The sequence below is a fragment of the Anopheles bellator genome, chromosome 1 (assembly GCF_943735745.2).
Source record: "Anopheles bellator chromosome 1, idAnoBellAS_SP24_06.2, whole genome shotgun sequence".
In the NCBI taxonomy this organism is placed as follows: Eukaryota; Metazoa; Arthropoda; class Insecta; order Diptera; family Culicidae; genus Anopheles; species Anopheles bellator.
Genome location: NC_071285.1, coordinates 28686937 through 28701967, shown reverse-complemented (window position 1 = coordinate 28701967; position 15031 = coordinate 28686937). Strand labels below are relative to the sequence as shown.

Genomic DNA, 15031 nt, shown 5'->3' with positions numbered 1-15031 from the left:
CACGGAGGAACTATCTTCAGGCCGTGCCGGGCTGGAAAACTTTGCGATGTAACTGAAGACGCACGGGATCCGTTTCCTGCGAATAACAAAGGCCTAGCGCCAACAACATTCTCCCGACTTTCGTTCCCGAGGCCCGGCGGACAGTTCACAAATTTCATCATCAACATTCACGCCCTGGGCGTGGGCGTCACGTTTGTTCTGATGAGTGGCACCCGAGAACAAAACCCATCCCCACCCCCGGAATTACCAAGGTATCAAAGGATGCCAGCCGAGGCTTGGCAGAATGGGTCTTGCGGTGTACAAAAAATTCCCACACACAATAATGACGGTGACTGCGCCGTAAGCCGCAAACCACGACGAAAGTCAAAACTTGTGGCACACCGAGGGAAAAAGATGGAAAGCCAAAAGAAAAATGGCGGCCACCGCGAAACGGGGACACAAAGCCGGACGGACTCATCAGCGGCATCAATGGCGGAGAACGGCTGTTTCGGCCCTTGCTCCCAGGTTCCTGGAGAATGCGAAAGTCCTTTCTTCTGGTTCACCTCGGGGGGGCCGGTTCCGGAATGCACGGCGGGGCATGTTTTCTTATCCCCGCCGGCCACCGCCTTTCTGCACCATAAATCACTTCCTCTTGCCGTGTCAGTGTTTTTCCGGCTTTTTTTATTACGAGTGCCGCGTTTTATGTCTTTCCCTTTTTCGCTGTCGTCGCTCACATTCCGAGCGTGTCATATTTCCATCAAAAGCACTCCACACGAGCTCACCTCAGCAGCATAATCTCTCTCTCGGCCTAAGCCTTTCGGGCGCCGGCAGGGCGATGGCCGGGCGTACGGACCAGACCATTAATAAGCTGAGCTTTTAACATCTCCCCGCGCTGACGCAAGCGATGATGAAGGCGATGAGTCGGCGCGTGTATCCTTCTTCTTGGTCGACTTCTCGATACGATGGGGATGGATGGAAATTTGTCACCCATTGAACGGTGCTTCCATCGATCGTCTGCCTCGCTGGCGTTACACTAGCCGCCTTTTAATAAGGCAAGTTAGTTTTTCACTCTTCCTTTCAGAGGCAGTGCAGTGCCATTATGTGCATAAAACAATGTATATGATCGCGATGGCAAGTGAAACAACCCGCTTTTGATGTCGCTGCAACTGAACCCCCTGATGCCGAGAGCCCGGTTGAGAAGGAAGCGATTAATAAACTTCCGTCCGTTTATGGAGCACGCAATAAAACAACAAATTTGGAACATAAAAATGGCGACATAAAAAAGGTCTGTCATGTCTCCTGGCCGAAGTTTTCGGCCTGGTTTATGCTGAGATAACACTGTAAATTTGTTCTTTTTAATGATTTACAATATAATGTAACTGTGGGTGATTCACACCGTTCAATTTGTTAATGTTACGCTGAAGGTTTTCAACAAACTCATCTTTCTTTTCCTCGCAGCACCCAATAATTCAATTATGATGTTTGAAATGATAATATTTAATAACGGTGGTAACAATTGGTAAGTGTAGTTCACGGTTTTGAGCTCATCTCGGTTTTGATTACTTCTGCACTTTAGAAATAAGACCAGAAAGTTAGAGTTGAAGAACAAATATCAACGAAAATATTGCATAACTTCTCTGCTTACAGGCGCCTAGATGTAGGCATCCTACATTTCTGAATACAATTAAAGAAAGAATGTCGTAGGGCCGTTCCCCCGGTTGTTTCGTATGGGTTTTTAAAGGAAGCATTGTGAAGTAACACTAGCTTTGCGATTCCACACGATGCACAGTGGGGAATTTGTATGGGAAAGGCGGACATATTTGTTTTTAGGACCTATGGACTTTTTTCAACGTTTTGTTTTATTTGCATGTGTTTTGATTAAATTCAACTTTTTATGTGCAATACGCGCGTTCAAGTACATTCAATTAGCTTTTTTCGTTATTTTAAGGTTTTTAAACGCCTTAAGTATGCAATCTGCATTACACCAAAAAATTTAAAAAACTATCGAAGAAGCAAATATCGAATTTCTGCTACAAATCAAATGCCTTATGAGTTTAAAAAAGGATGTGAGGATGTGAGGAAGGATGAGTTTAAAAAAGGATGATCAAGGAGCTTTACCCACTCCGTTTGTGGGAATTTAAGTTAGCAAGCAAGTAGTCATTACCATCCGAAGTATCCAACCCATGAACTATTATTTAAACGTTTGATAGAATACTTATTAGTCTATGTCTTCATCCAACCTTAAATCGATATTATCTACTTGGTTGAATACATGATCAATCGCGATATAGTCATTAATGTTTTCCTCCATGTTAAAAAAAATCTTAAACTATATCAGGAAAACTAGTTTATGGGTTTTTCCCTGCCTATAACCCTCATTGGAAGAGAACTAATTTTAGGGTAACTGGTAATGCCCAAATGAACGTGTCTTTTAAATTATTCTCTCGAGAAGATTTTCTTGCATGGTTTGCCCTATCTTGTCTAAAACATTTATGCCGCACTTCCATAGCTTCTTCTCCCAGATAACCTATTGGTACAGGGGTATGTAGTATTATATCCCCAGCATGAGCCAATACTTTATGTACCGTAGCAGGTACGTTAAACCAACTATAAAGTACTAAGAGTTTGTTATATGTACCTCTACAATTTGTGTCGAATTTTTCGGCATTAACTACTTTCTGACAGCTAACGGTTATAAAGATATTCCTAAGCCTATCTATTAAATCTTTAATTAAGAACAGTACTCGCACGCTCAGGATCTGAGAATATTCGACGACAAATGCTACCAGAAGTGTTCGCTTCCTGATACCTGATTAGTTTTTAAACGATTATTTTATGTGAAATGCTTAACAAACACTGCAGAAACCTCAACTAACACTAACACCGAAATTTGCAGAATTTATCGCACGAATATGCAAACAAAACTTATAGGAAATGTTTAAAATTGTCTAAACTTTAATTGTAATGTCTCGTTTAGGCGGTACACCGCGATACAATTTTTTTGCTGCATTACCAAAGTTGAAAAACTGTATTTTTTCCTCCTTTTTTATACTAATTCCCGATAAAAATAAACTAGCAATGCAAAACGTAAACGTAATTTAACTTAATTTAATTAATTTATATGAAAGAAGGATTTATTACCTTTCGAATGATGTATAATATAGGTATACTACCGTTGCAGAACTGTGCTAACGATCGCGTTAAAGTAGCTGATAAAAGATGGTTTTAGAGAGCCATTTTTATCACAAAATCGACTTTGAGAGATGAATTCTACACGAATTCTGAATAATGAATTCTTCTACGGAATCTACACAACATGAAAAGCTAAAAATTCGGATTTGTCATAGATAACTTATGTATTTTAGGCTAATATAACTAAAACCGTAAGTTTCTTTGATGACTGAAGTTGATTTATGAGCGCCTATTTTCCCACAATGCGCTGGAGAGTCCCACGGCCACTGCCTTGTCACTATCAGGTTACCGGCACAGAAGCCTGTGGTTTTCTTTCAGCGTGATGTTGTGGTTTTTTTTCATTAAAGAAAACAAATCCAATCCGTTGAAAGAATGCTACCTAATTACCCAACGCAATCGTAGTGCTGTTATCGCACACTAGATCATCGATCAGCTTCCCCACGATGGCGTTCGATCGCCGCCAAACAGTTACTGTTGGCATCGTAACGACAGCGGTCGATTGCAATGCTGTTCCGAGCTTTCCTGGTGATTCTTGGGCTGTTCGGGTGTAGGGAGATCCGGGCCGATTTGCATCCAGCTCGATCAGGACTCGATGAGGGTACCCCAGAGCAGGCTCTAATGTCGAACGAGCGCGTATCGCTAGACGGTAGGTGGACGGGAACTGATTGCAACCCAACCCCAACTAAACCCAGGTAACCTCGGTTACAGACTGTCATTTGAGGTTCTTCCATCGCGGAGACCGAGGCTTAGTTGGGCCGGCTTTCGCTAAGCCCGCATTTCTCACCGAATTCGCCCACATTGCGGCGATCGGGTGGAGCAGGCCCGACAGACCCGAGGAGGTCGACTGGAAATGTGGAGGATCGCTGATTTGGCCCAACTTTATCCTCACGGCCGCACATTGTGCCGCTAACGATGAGTACAGCCTTTCGTCTCAGTCTCAGGTCCTTCAGGTGTAACCGATTATGGAATTACAGGAACGTGGCACCGGACGTAGCCCGGATGGGAGACCTCAATCTGTACAGTGCCGAAGACGATGCCCACGCCCAGCAGCTTAGGATCGTCAAGGTTATCCGTCACCCGCAGCATCGGTTCAGTGGGAAGTACTACGACATCGCGCTGATGCAGCTGGAGCGGAATGTCACGTAAGGAAAGCAGCAGAACCTAGCAGAACACGCCCGGGTTTTCATGTTCCATAGTTTTTCTTTTTGCGGCAGCATCCACGAGACAGTGGCCCCATCGTGTCTGTGGCTCGACGATGAGGTGCGCTTCAAGGTGCTGGAATCTGCCGGCTGGGGTCAAACGGGATTCGGTGAGTGCTCAACTGACTCCCCTCCCCAGAGCGTGCTATAATCTGCTTCAATCTACAACAGGAGAAGATCAAACACCGATCCTACTGAAGGTGACACTGAATCCACTCAGCAACAGTCAGTGCACCCACCATTACACATCCAGCATTCGAGGGCTCCAAGCTGGACTCGATCGACACCACATCTGCGCGGGGGACACCAAAATGGACACCTGTTTGGTACGGGATCTGGGAACTAAAACGGAACGGACGTCATCAAATCCACTTCCTTCCTAGGGCGACTCAGGCGGACCGCTGCACGTGCGGCTGCTGCACAACTACAAGGTGAGCCCGTTCCTGGTAGGTGTCACGTCGTTCGGTAAACCGTGCGGTCAGTCACACCCGGGCGTCTACACCAGAGTGGCGTCGTTCCGCAGCTGGATACTGGAGACGCTCCAGGCGAACGGGGCACCGGAAGCGACCGACCAGCAGTTCGAGCCGTACGCGTGCGCCCTACGGTACGTCCACATCCGGCAGCTGGAAAACTCGCGAGTCGTGGCCAACGAGTCCGGTGTGTTCGAAACGTTCGATGTAGTGAGGAAGTATATAGGGCGCGACTTCCTCTCCGAAGTTGCCCAGCTCCGATGGTCCCGGGACGAGAGCAAACGAAACTGTATGGGTAGCATTATCGATCACGACACGATCGTCACGCTCGGCGACTGTGCCCTGCACGGCGGGTAAGTAGGATGGCGAGATCCCAAGATCAAGGGGCACCAAGAGTTGCATTTTCTTCAGAGTTCAACCCTCACAAGTTGTCCATCGCGTCCGTACCTACTACGGGGAGGGCGAATTCGAGGAGCACCGTTTTGACGTGACCGAGGTCCACGTGCATCCCAACCATACCCGGGGCTCCTACTACGCCAACATTGCCGTGGTTAAAGTAAACGGCTCGTTTGCCGTGCTGCCGGCTTGCATCTGGAACACAATGAAACTGCCGGCCGAAGAGCTGGAGTTGTTCACCGTCGGTCGGCGCGATCTGAACGTCTACCAGTATGAATCCACCACAAGCTACGGTACGTCCGGTACGGATTGTCGGAAATTGGTCATTCTCCGTTCTCCTGTCTCCTGTATTGCAGATTCTAGTCGAGTAGCCCTCACACCGCGAGCGTTTGTCTCCGACAACGACAACTGTACTCTGGCCGAGCAATATCGCCTCAAGCTGCCGGGAGGGCTCCAGGATGAGCATCTGTGCTTCGGTAACGATCCCTTTCTGGTCCCGGAGGTGTGTGAGCTAACCGAGGGTGGTCCCCTGCAACGATCGATCTTTCGCATGGATCGTCACTTCAAGCACGTGTACGGGTTGAGCCTGTTCGGACAGGACTGTGGTTTCGGTGAGCCGGCCGTGGCCGTACGGCTTCACGCTCACCTCGGCTGGCTAGAGTCCGTACTGCTGCCACGGAACGACCGATCTACCGATCCGGAACCGAACCCGGACACCATACTGTTCATCAACCCCGACCTGGAGCTGCTCGATCGGTGCGACTTTCAGGATGGTACCGCGGGGCTCTGCACTCCGGCGAACCGTTGCCGAGGAGTGTACGATCGGATGCTGCGCCACGAGGAGCTTATATTTTGCAGCAACGGCACGGTTGTGTGCTGTGCACCGGCAAACGTCATGGACGACGAGGATCTGCGGGACGGTGTGGAGGAGATTGTCAACTGCGAGAACAACCACAGCCGGCTGCGGCAGGATCAGACTAAGGTTCCCAACGGAAATCTTCGCCCAAGGACACACATCGTAAGCGCTAGCAACCTCATTAGATAGAAAAGTCTACTAAAATCCAGACTCTGATACTCTTGAAAGGCGGAGGTCGCAACGAAAAACCGGACGAGCGGTACCACGGAGCTCCTCTGTTTGGGTTATCTCATCACAACTGGCCACGTGCTGACGACGGCGGCTTGCGTGACCATGGAGGGCCGCGAGCCCACCCTGGTGCGTGTGGGTTTCATTTTTGCCCTCAACAACGAAGACTCCCCGGTAATGACGTCGATCGAACGGATCACGGTCCATCCTCTGTACAGGCCCCGGACGAGCCCGGGGGCCAACAATATTGCGCTTCTCAAGCTGACCGACTACATTCGACCGACGAGCACCGTCTTTCCTGGGTGCTTGTGGAGAAACGGCACGCACACCCCGCTGAAATCGACTCTGTTCTCCATCGGTATGATCGAAGTCCGGCTCGGCAAGTCGAACCGGTCGAGTAATTGACAGGTTCTGTCTCACTCACTTTCAGATGGTTGGAACGTCAACGAGGAGACCGTGCACCCTCAGTACGCCAGTGACTGTGAGCGTAGCGTGCGAGATCCACTGCAGACCGGTGAACTGTGCATGGTAAACCCTAACGAAGGGTCCAGCTCATGTGGTGGTCTAATATTTTGGTACGGGAATGAGACCGGGAAGTCGCCGGTCGAGTATTTGGTTGGCCTTCGGAGTCCCGATGGCTGCAACGAAAATGGCCACGTTGTTGCCACCCGCATATCGGATTATCTGAGGTGGATACTCGATCTGGTATGAACTGTTGGCTGGAACATCTACCCGTGTGCCGATCTGAAGTTGTGGCCTTCGAGCGCTTCGAAGCAGCGTGTCAGGAGTTAGAGTAGAGGGAGATTGCCAACGCTATCATCAACCCAATCAAGTAACAAATCTTGACCCGTTTAATAAAATAATCCAATAAGGAAATTCCATCAAACCGAATGCTGTTCCAGCTGTTCAGCTTGCTGTTCTTTTATACACTGCCGGGCTGTTCAATAAGTTTTGCGCTTCGATAAGAAAACCACAACTTGTTCCAATGAGACTCCAAATTTATAAATTCCATCCCTGAAGTGAGAAACTTGAAGAGCTTCAAAACACACTTCCACAGTTATTATGATTTCATCATTTGATGATAAACGCTTCCCATGCATGATTTTTTTTAGGTCTGGAAACAGATGGAAATCGCTAGTGGCGAAATCGGTGAATGCTCTAAAACCATTCGAACTTTAATTCGTGGATTTTTGTCATTTGTGACACGGTGCATTGTCCTGAAGAAAAAGATTCTTTTTCTTCTGCAAAACAGGTCTTTTATGACGAATTTTGTCCATCAGTTGGTAGAAAAGGTTAGAGCAATATTCATAATTTATAGCGTTACCAGTTGGAAAGTAATCGACAAACAAAATTCCTTCCGCATCTCAAAAAACTGATACAAACCGCTTTCTTAGCCAATTTCTAGACGCTAACTCGTTTCGGAGCCAACGAATAAGGTTCAGACCACTCTTTGGGTTCTTGTTTTGATTCAGGATCATGGGGATAAACCTAAGTCTCACTGTACTAATTGAACGCAAAGAGTATTTATACACTTCCAACATTCGTTCATAAATGTACTTTGCTTTTAAACCTTTCAAAAATAAAAATTCAACCACTTCACGATACTTGATATCTTTATCATTGTAAAACATACTATGATACGTCGATACTAAACAAAGAATGAAGTGACAGATTGAAATAAAACGTTCGCATACATTCATATGAAGAGTGTACCAACATAGCAAAATCAATTTCGGCTAGTAGCAGCGCCCTCTGTTATGGATGCGCAAAACTTATTGAACAACCCAGTGCTCGTTTGCCAACGTAACCACCACGCTGCAAATCAATCGCAGCCCCCAAGATCAATGACGCATGGTGTTTGTAAATAAAATTCGCATATCTCTGGTTACAATCACCCCCACCCTACTCCCTACGCATAATCTGCCCGCAATCGTTAGAACCCCTTCCCGCCGGTAGCCTATTCGATGCAGTACGTCTACGAACCGGTCCCAGGGTTCCGACGTGAGCATGCAACTAGTAAAGATGCCCCCCGAAGCGATCAGTTCTCGCGTGAGCGTGGCGCAGTGATAATGGCCCTCCGGTCAGTGCTGATTGCCTTGGCTGTGTTCGCAAAGTGTAAGTGAGCGGGAGAACTTCCCGGTTAGCGGCTGAACCCGCTTTCGTTTACCTCATCTGAATCGAATTGCAGGTTCGGCGGTACTGTTTCCGGTTCGTCCGAATTTACCCGAAGATGCCGAGGGCATGATGATGCCGGACGATCGGATAGCGATAGATGGTAAGTCAGCACACAGCACACTGGTAGGTTGCGACACAGTAAAGGAATCTCTCTCGCTGACAGACTGTCACATGCGGTACTTCAAGTACGGAGGTCAGGGACTGGTCGCTCCGGCCTACGGGCAGCCGGCCCTGTTGCGGGAGTTCGCCCACATCGCGGCCATCGGTTGGACGCGGGCCGACGGTACGGTGGACTGGAACTGCGGTGGATCGTTGATCTGGGAAAACTGGGTCCTGACGGCGGCGCACTGTGTCGCCGATGATGAGTGAGTGTCTTGGGTGCCGGCCCCGACAGCATCCTGATACACCGTCTGATCTGACTTTCGCAGAGACATCGCCCCGGACGTGGCCCGGTTCGGTGACCTGAACATCTACAGCAACGAGGACGATCAGTACGCGCAGCAGTTACGCATCGTCGACATCATCCGGCACACGCAGCATCGGTTCAGTGCCAAGTACTACGACGTGGCGCTGCTTAGGCTCGAAAAGAACATCACGTAAGCGAACTCGGTAAACCCCTTGGTAAAACCCTACTCAAGGGACGGCCTCTCTCGGTCCTCCAATTTTCAGCGTCCACGAGACGGTGGCTCCGACGTGCCTGTGGCTCGACGATGAGGTGCGCTTCCCGAAGCTCTGGTCGGCCGGCTGGGGTAGAACCGGTTTCGGTAGGTGATCATCGCCGGCAAAATCGTCAGGGAATAACGCGAATGATGCTTCGTTGCAGGTGAGGCCAAGACGGACGTTCTGCTGAAAGTAGCGCTCACCCCGATGAGCAATCAAAACTGCTCCCGGTTTTACACCGCAGCCGAGCGTGGGCTGCGCAACGGGCTCCATGCGCACCACTTGTGCGCGTTCGACGATAAAATGGACACCTGTCCGGTAAGCGTGTGTTTGGGATCTTGGTGATCCTTTCTAGAGCAACTTGGGGCGCAAAATATCCATTGTGGCTCTTGCTGAGTGGCACGCAGAGTCGTCCTGTCGCCGATCAAATGTCGTCCCAGATTCAGGTTCAATTTTGCCTAAGAACCAATCACAGCCAACATTGTTCGGTAGTGCACGCCATCGACGGTTACGTGAGGCTCTAAAATGAGATAAGTTTTAGTTGTTTTCCAATTTTCTGCAAGCGTATAGCGCCCCATTTCGTAAATGTTAAAGCACAAGCTTTTCTATATGTTTACAATTTCCAGAACGAAATTTGACGTTTTTGAAGACAAGTAATCGGTAATTTAAAAATCCGGATCCTACCAGGTCCGAAAATCGAAAATTGTGTTCAGGCGCATTGCCATGGAACCAATTTACCGCACCGTGTCTTCTGGCCCGTTCTGGTCGTTTTTTGATCGATACACGGTTCAAATTGATCGTGTGTTGCCCGTAGCGATCTATGTTAATGGTTTCACCAGGATTTTGGAGCTTGTGGTACACCACACCTTTCTGGTCCCACCAGTCACCAGACAGCAGATTATGCTCTTTGCCGAATCGATCTGTTGCCGAAAACATGTTTCGTTTTGAGTTGAAATCCTTTGCCGGATATCAAAACAAGACAGTGTTGCCCCCAAAAAGTATAATAAGGAGGACCAAATTGATTACTTTTAGTCCTGGTAGATTGATTACCCTACTAAACTACCACTACTACAGCTTTGTCCCACCATTCCACTCGGTAGGGTGACTCAGGCGGACCGCTGCACGTGAAACTGCTGCACAACGCCAAGATGAGTCCGTTCCTCGTGGGCGTTACATCGTTCGGCAAGCCCTGCGGTCAGGCAAACCCGGGTGTCTACGCCCGGGTATCACAGTTCGGCACCTGGATCATGGAGACCCTGCGGAAGCACGATCGTTTCATCACACCGGACCTGTTCGAGCCGTGGTCTTGCGCGCTACGTTACGTGCATGTGCGTGAGTACGAGGACGATGTGGTCGTTTCGCGACAGAACAACTTTGAAACGTACAACAGCGACAACGCTCACCTGACGACCGGCGAAAGCCGTCAGCGGGTGACCGTCCAGTGGCCGGCGACCCTGCTGCCAGCCCGAACCAACTGCTCCGGCGTACTGTTCGAGCCGAACGCCGTAGTGACGCTGGCCGACTGTGCCAGCTATATGGGGTAAGCCGTGGGATTGGGTTGCGCCACGTGACCTGCTAACCGCTCTCTTTTCCTCCTCTACCCAGTGCCAATCCATCGAGAGTCATCCTGTCGAACAACCGGTACCTGGAGGTCAAGGAAACCGTGGTGCACCCAAGCTACCGACGTACGGGCGACACGTACTACAACAACATTGCCGTACTGAAGCTGGTGGCGGACGCCTCCATACTGCCCGCCTGTGGCTGGTACAAGGACACTCTGCCGGATCCACAATTCGAGGTGCTCGGTGTGGGCCGTGCCGATCTGACGCCCTACAACCGCGACTCACCGGTGAAGGGATTAGGTAACGCTGGTCCTGATCCCGGTGCTACAGTATCTGCAACGTTTCAACTCCTATCATTTCAGATCCTCGACAGATCTCGCTGTCACCACGGGCAACCTACCGACCCAACGCCGACTGCCGATTGGCTGAGCAGTACCGGACCCAGCTCACCCGGGGCCTTCAGCCGGAGCACCTATGCTTCTCGAACGTCCCGTTCGTCGTCCCGGGAACTTGCCAGCAGCGTCCGGGCGGGCCGATCGAGCGGGAAATATGGCGATTCGAGCGGTACTTCAACTACGTGTACGGCATTAATCTGTTCGGTCGTGACTGTGGCTTCGGCGAGCCGGCTGTAGCGGTACGGCTCAGTGGACATCGAGCGTGGCTCGAGTCGGTCCTGCTTTCAAACGGCCGCCAACCATCGACGTCGGTCGCAACAAGCCACCAAAGTACCGACTCCGTGGTGTTCATCAACCCAGACCTACACCTGTCCGATCGCTGCCGGTACGCTGGCGGTGGGGAAGGTGTGTGCGTGGAGCATAGCCGATGCCCCGGAATCCGGCAACGCGTTCAGCAGAACCTTTCGGTGATCTTCTGCTCCAGTGGATCCATTGTGTGCTGTCCGAGCGAAGACCTCCAGCCAGCGGCCAACGACGACGAGATCACGAAGGAGCTGGACGACTGCGAACAGCGATACCAGCACCTTCGCCGGGAGCGCCAGCAAAAGTGGAAAGGATTCCAGCCCCTCGAAAACCGACTGTCCCATGTGGTGAGTAGTGATTGTAGCGTGGCCGTTTGTTGTAACTGACACAAACCAGTTATCCCCAACGTCAACAGGCCGAGATCGGATGGGAAAACGGACAGCAGATAGAGTTCCGCTGCATGGCCTATCTGATCAGCACGCAGGGCGTAGTAACGGCCGCCTCGTGTCTGTTGAAGCAAAAGGTAGAGCCATCGGTTGTACGACTGGGAGGCGTCTGGTCTCACGCGAAATCGGACATCGCCATCGTCAGGATCGGACAGCTCGAGATTCACCCGGAGTTCAACGAAACCTCGTTCGAGAATAACATAGCCCTGTTGAAGCTGACGACACCGATCACTCCGACCGTGACCATGTTTCCCGGGTGCGTTTGGCAGAATGAGACACACACCCCCGTTGAGTTGGGTATCGCCGGTAGAGGTAAGCCGAAAATGAAACTTACTGGCCGCGACTCAGTTCATTCCTTTCCCTTCTGTTCCCACCGCAGGAGAACTGGAACCGATCTATCCGATGTACCGCAGTGACTGCAACGATCGGTTCTCGAATCCGTTTCCGATACCGCAAGTGACTTGTATGACACCCGGCGCAGGTGAGCATTGCTACAACGCTGGTGCCCCGATCGTTTGGCAGAAGTATGCTGGAACTAACCTGTTCACCGAATATCTGGTGAACATGTACAGCCACGGGCGGTGCAATGCAACGTCGCCGCGCATAGTGCACCGTATGGCGGTGTACGTTGATTGGTTTAAAGAAGTTCTCAAGTAACGGGAAGGTGTGCAGAAAGCTTCGACTGTCGATATAACTGTAAGCGTCTACGATCACGTCTGTTGATCGTGTGAAACTATTTGGGTTCAAATACAACATTCATTTTTGGAGCGGAGGGCTTAGCGTAAAGCAGCAGTTCTGTAACTGAAATATCAATACAAACATAACATCTTCCTAGCCCAACAAGATCCAAAAAGATCCAGTCCAGGATTACCAACGATCGTCATAACGGCTCAACATTGCATACCTTCAGGCGCTTTATAAATCCACGGCAGAGCCAGAGCCGACCGAGAACAAACATTTAAAAAACACATGAAAAATTAAGTTTTTAATGATTTTTTTTATCGTGAAGATTGTACTTTGCCATTAAGCACAAGAAACACAATATCGTTTAGATGGCCGCCTCAAAATCTATGCCAACAGTCGATTTTAATAAGATAGTTTTCAATTACTTCTTTGCGCACTGCTAGTGAATGTTATTTTCGAAATGCTCCAAAGTTGCAAGGATTGGCAGCATATACTGGCAGCATATATATATATAGCTCCCTGTTTCGTTTTCGGAAAATAGGGTCCAACAACGCCACTATACAGTCACCTTTTTTGGAGGTAACGGCCTCTCTTTAATCGACGTAGGGTTTTCAGTGTAGAGCAAATGCGGCAATTTTACTTGTTTTCGCTGAAGAAAATTTTTATCAAAAATTAGCGATTTCGAATCCCCACTTACAAAAGTTTGACAATTAGGTTGACAGATATATTCTAAAACTGTAAAGCCCTGTAATTTCGAAACTACGAAATGGATAACCCTGTATTCTAGAAAAGGTAGCTAACTACGTTGCCATTGCGAGTCATTCTCATCGTTTTAAGCTGCAATCCTTAAACTTTATCAAATGTACAATCGTTCTCGTTTATTACAACTTGGTTTTAAACTAAATAAAGGGAGGAAGCGCTCCCAGTGAGACAAACTGAACTCGACCTTCAATTTTAGGCCTGTAATCTGTTCAATTTCGTTTCTGAAAATGTCTGAAACCATTCAAAAACGCATTTCCATTACATTTTGTGTGCGGAGTTAAAATTTCTAATACCAAAAAAACTAAAAATGTTTCATAAATTCGCTTGTTAGCTACACGTCAATAAAATCAAAGAATTGGTACTCCAAAATGGTCGACTGACAGTCCAAGATATTACTGTTCCTTGGTGGAATATCAAAATAAGCAGTGGATTCCTTTTTGAGTAACCATTTGGGCATCAGAAAAGTGAAAACTAAATGGTCGCAAAAACGTGACGTTTTTGCATAAAAATTTCATGATCATTTCGTGATCATTTCTTCCCAAACTCGACCCATATCGTTCCGCAACCACCTCAACTCTAAACTATTGGCTATTCTAAACTATCATAGAATAGACAGAACCCGGAACGAATCGAAACATTGTGAACAAATTGTGTGAATTGTACAGATTCTCGTTGAAAGTTTTCACGATAGTTTTCAGATTATAAAATAAACTATTAGTACTACTGATGAGTATTATTGAGTATTATTCTGACATTAAAAGTACGTACAATACGTAATGCAGTTAGGACAAACGCCTGTACGTTACAGCAACTGTAGCCCCATTTTAGTCATATCTGCCCATTCGCATGGCTGTGACATTGCCACCCGCAGGGCTGGCTACTAGTAACAAGCAGCTTCGTAGGCCATTCAATTAATTACATTCAAAGGGTAATCTGCGATGCGGCCTGCGATGGAGAGCCTAGCCACATCTGCTGTTCCTATTTTCGCGCACCACAAAACCTATGCACCATAACGGTACGGTCCATCCGCCTGGCTTAGTACATCGCCCACCAGCCGTCGGAAATAAACAACGTTACAGTAGCACCAGCGTCAACCGCCGAGAGAGAGATAGTAAAAAAAAAACGACGGCCCAACGGTATAACTTCTCATCACCGGTCTCGACGGCGCCGTCCCGTCTGCGAAGATGTACCGAGGTTCGTGTCAAGATTCACTTCCCTTTCGGAAATGATCCTTTCGGCCCCGGTACCGGCAGCGCGCACACGTCAGAAGCCCATCCTGCCCGGTTCGTTGCTGGCGTTCATCATCATCATCCGCTTCAGCTTCGCCGTTCCGAACCGACTCCAATGGAAAGCGGTAGCCTGCAGTAGCGTGCAGACCGGAAAACCCAGCACCACCGGCACCAGCATCCGGTCCGGCTTTCGGCCCCTTTTCCGGCAGCGGCCCACATGAGCGTGATGAGCTTTTCATCGCTCGCCACTGCGGCGAGGCCGGATCGAGACCGGATCGTTTCGCGAAATTGGTTGGCGAAAATTTTGAAACCCGCGCGCGACCGCTTCCGGCACCGAACGCTTGGTGGGGAAGCGAACTGGCTGGGGCTATGGCTAACTAGCGAAGCGGATCAAGAAAATGATCTTGATGAGTGGTGTGTTTCAGTTTCTTTCACCAGACTCTCTCACCGGGGTCTTCCGAATTGGAAGGGCCCTCTGCTTATTGGTCTATTGGC

At 48.9% G+C, this 15031-nt stretch overlaps 2 protein-coding genes across 2 annotated transcripts; both read left to right on the top strand.

Moving 5' to 3' along the window:
• The first annotated feature begins 3659 nt into the window (after positions 1-3659).
• LOC131216380 (transmembrane protease serine 9) lies at positions 3660-7225 on the top strand. The gene is made up of 10 exons (XM_058210861.1): positions 3660-3817; positions 3880-4087; positions 4146-4313; positions 4386-4480; positions 4542-4696; positions 4754-5193; positions 5252-5529; positions 5593-6254; positions 6321-6678; positions 6751-7225. The coding sequence occupies exons 1-10, from the start codon at positions 3676-3678 to the stop codon at positions 7029-7031; spliced, it is 2787 nt and encodes a 928-aa protein (XP_058066844.1). The 5' UTR covers positions 3660-3675; the 3' UTR covers positions 7032-7225.
• Positions 7226-8354: 1129 nt separating this feature from the next.
• On the top strand, positions 8355-12557 carry LOC131216389 (uncharacterized). The gene is made up of 11 exons (XM_058210873.1): positions 8355-8435; positions 8509-8595; positions 8659-8860; positions 8924-9091; positions 9165-9259; positions 9319-9473; positions 10256-10695; positions 10761-11017; positions 11080-11762; positions 11831-12173; positions 12241-12557. Exons 1-11 carry the CDS (start codon positions 8390-8392, stop codon positions 12516-12518), a joined length of 2754 nt encoding a protein of 917 aa, XP_058066856.1. The 5' UTR covers positions 8355-8389; the 3' UTR covers positions 12519-12557.
• Positions 12558-15031: the final 2474 nt, after the last annotated feature.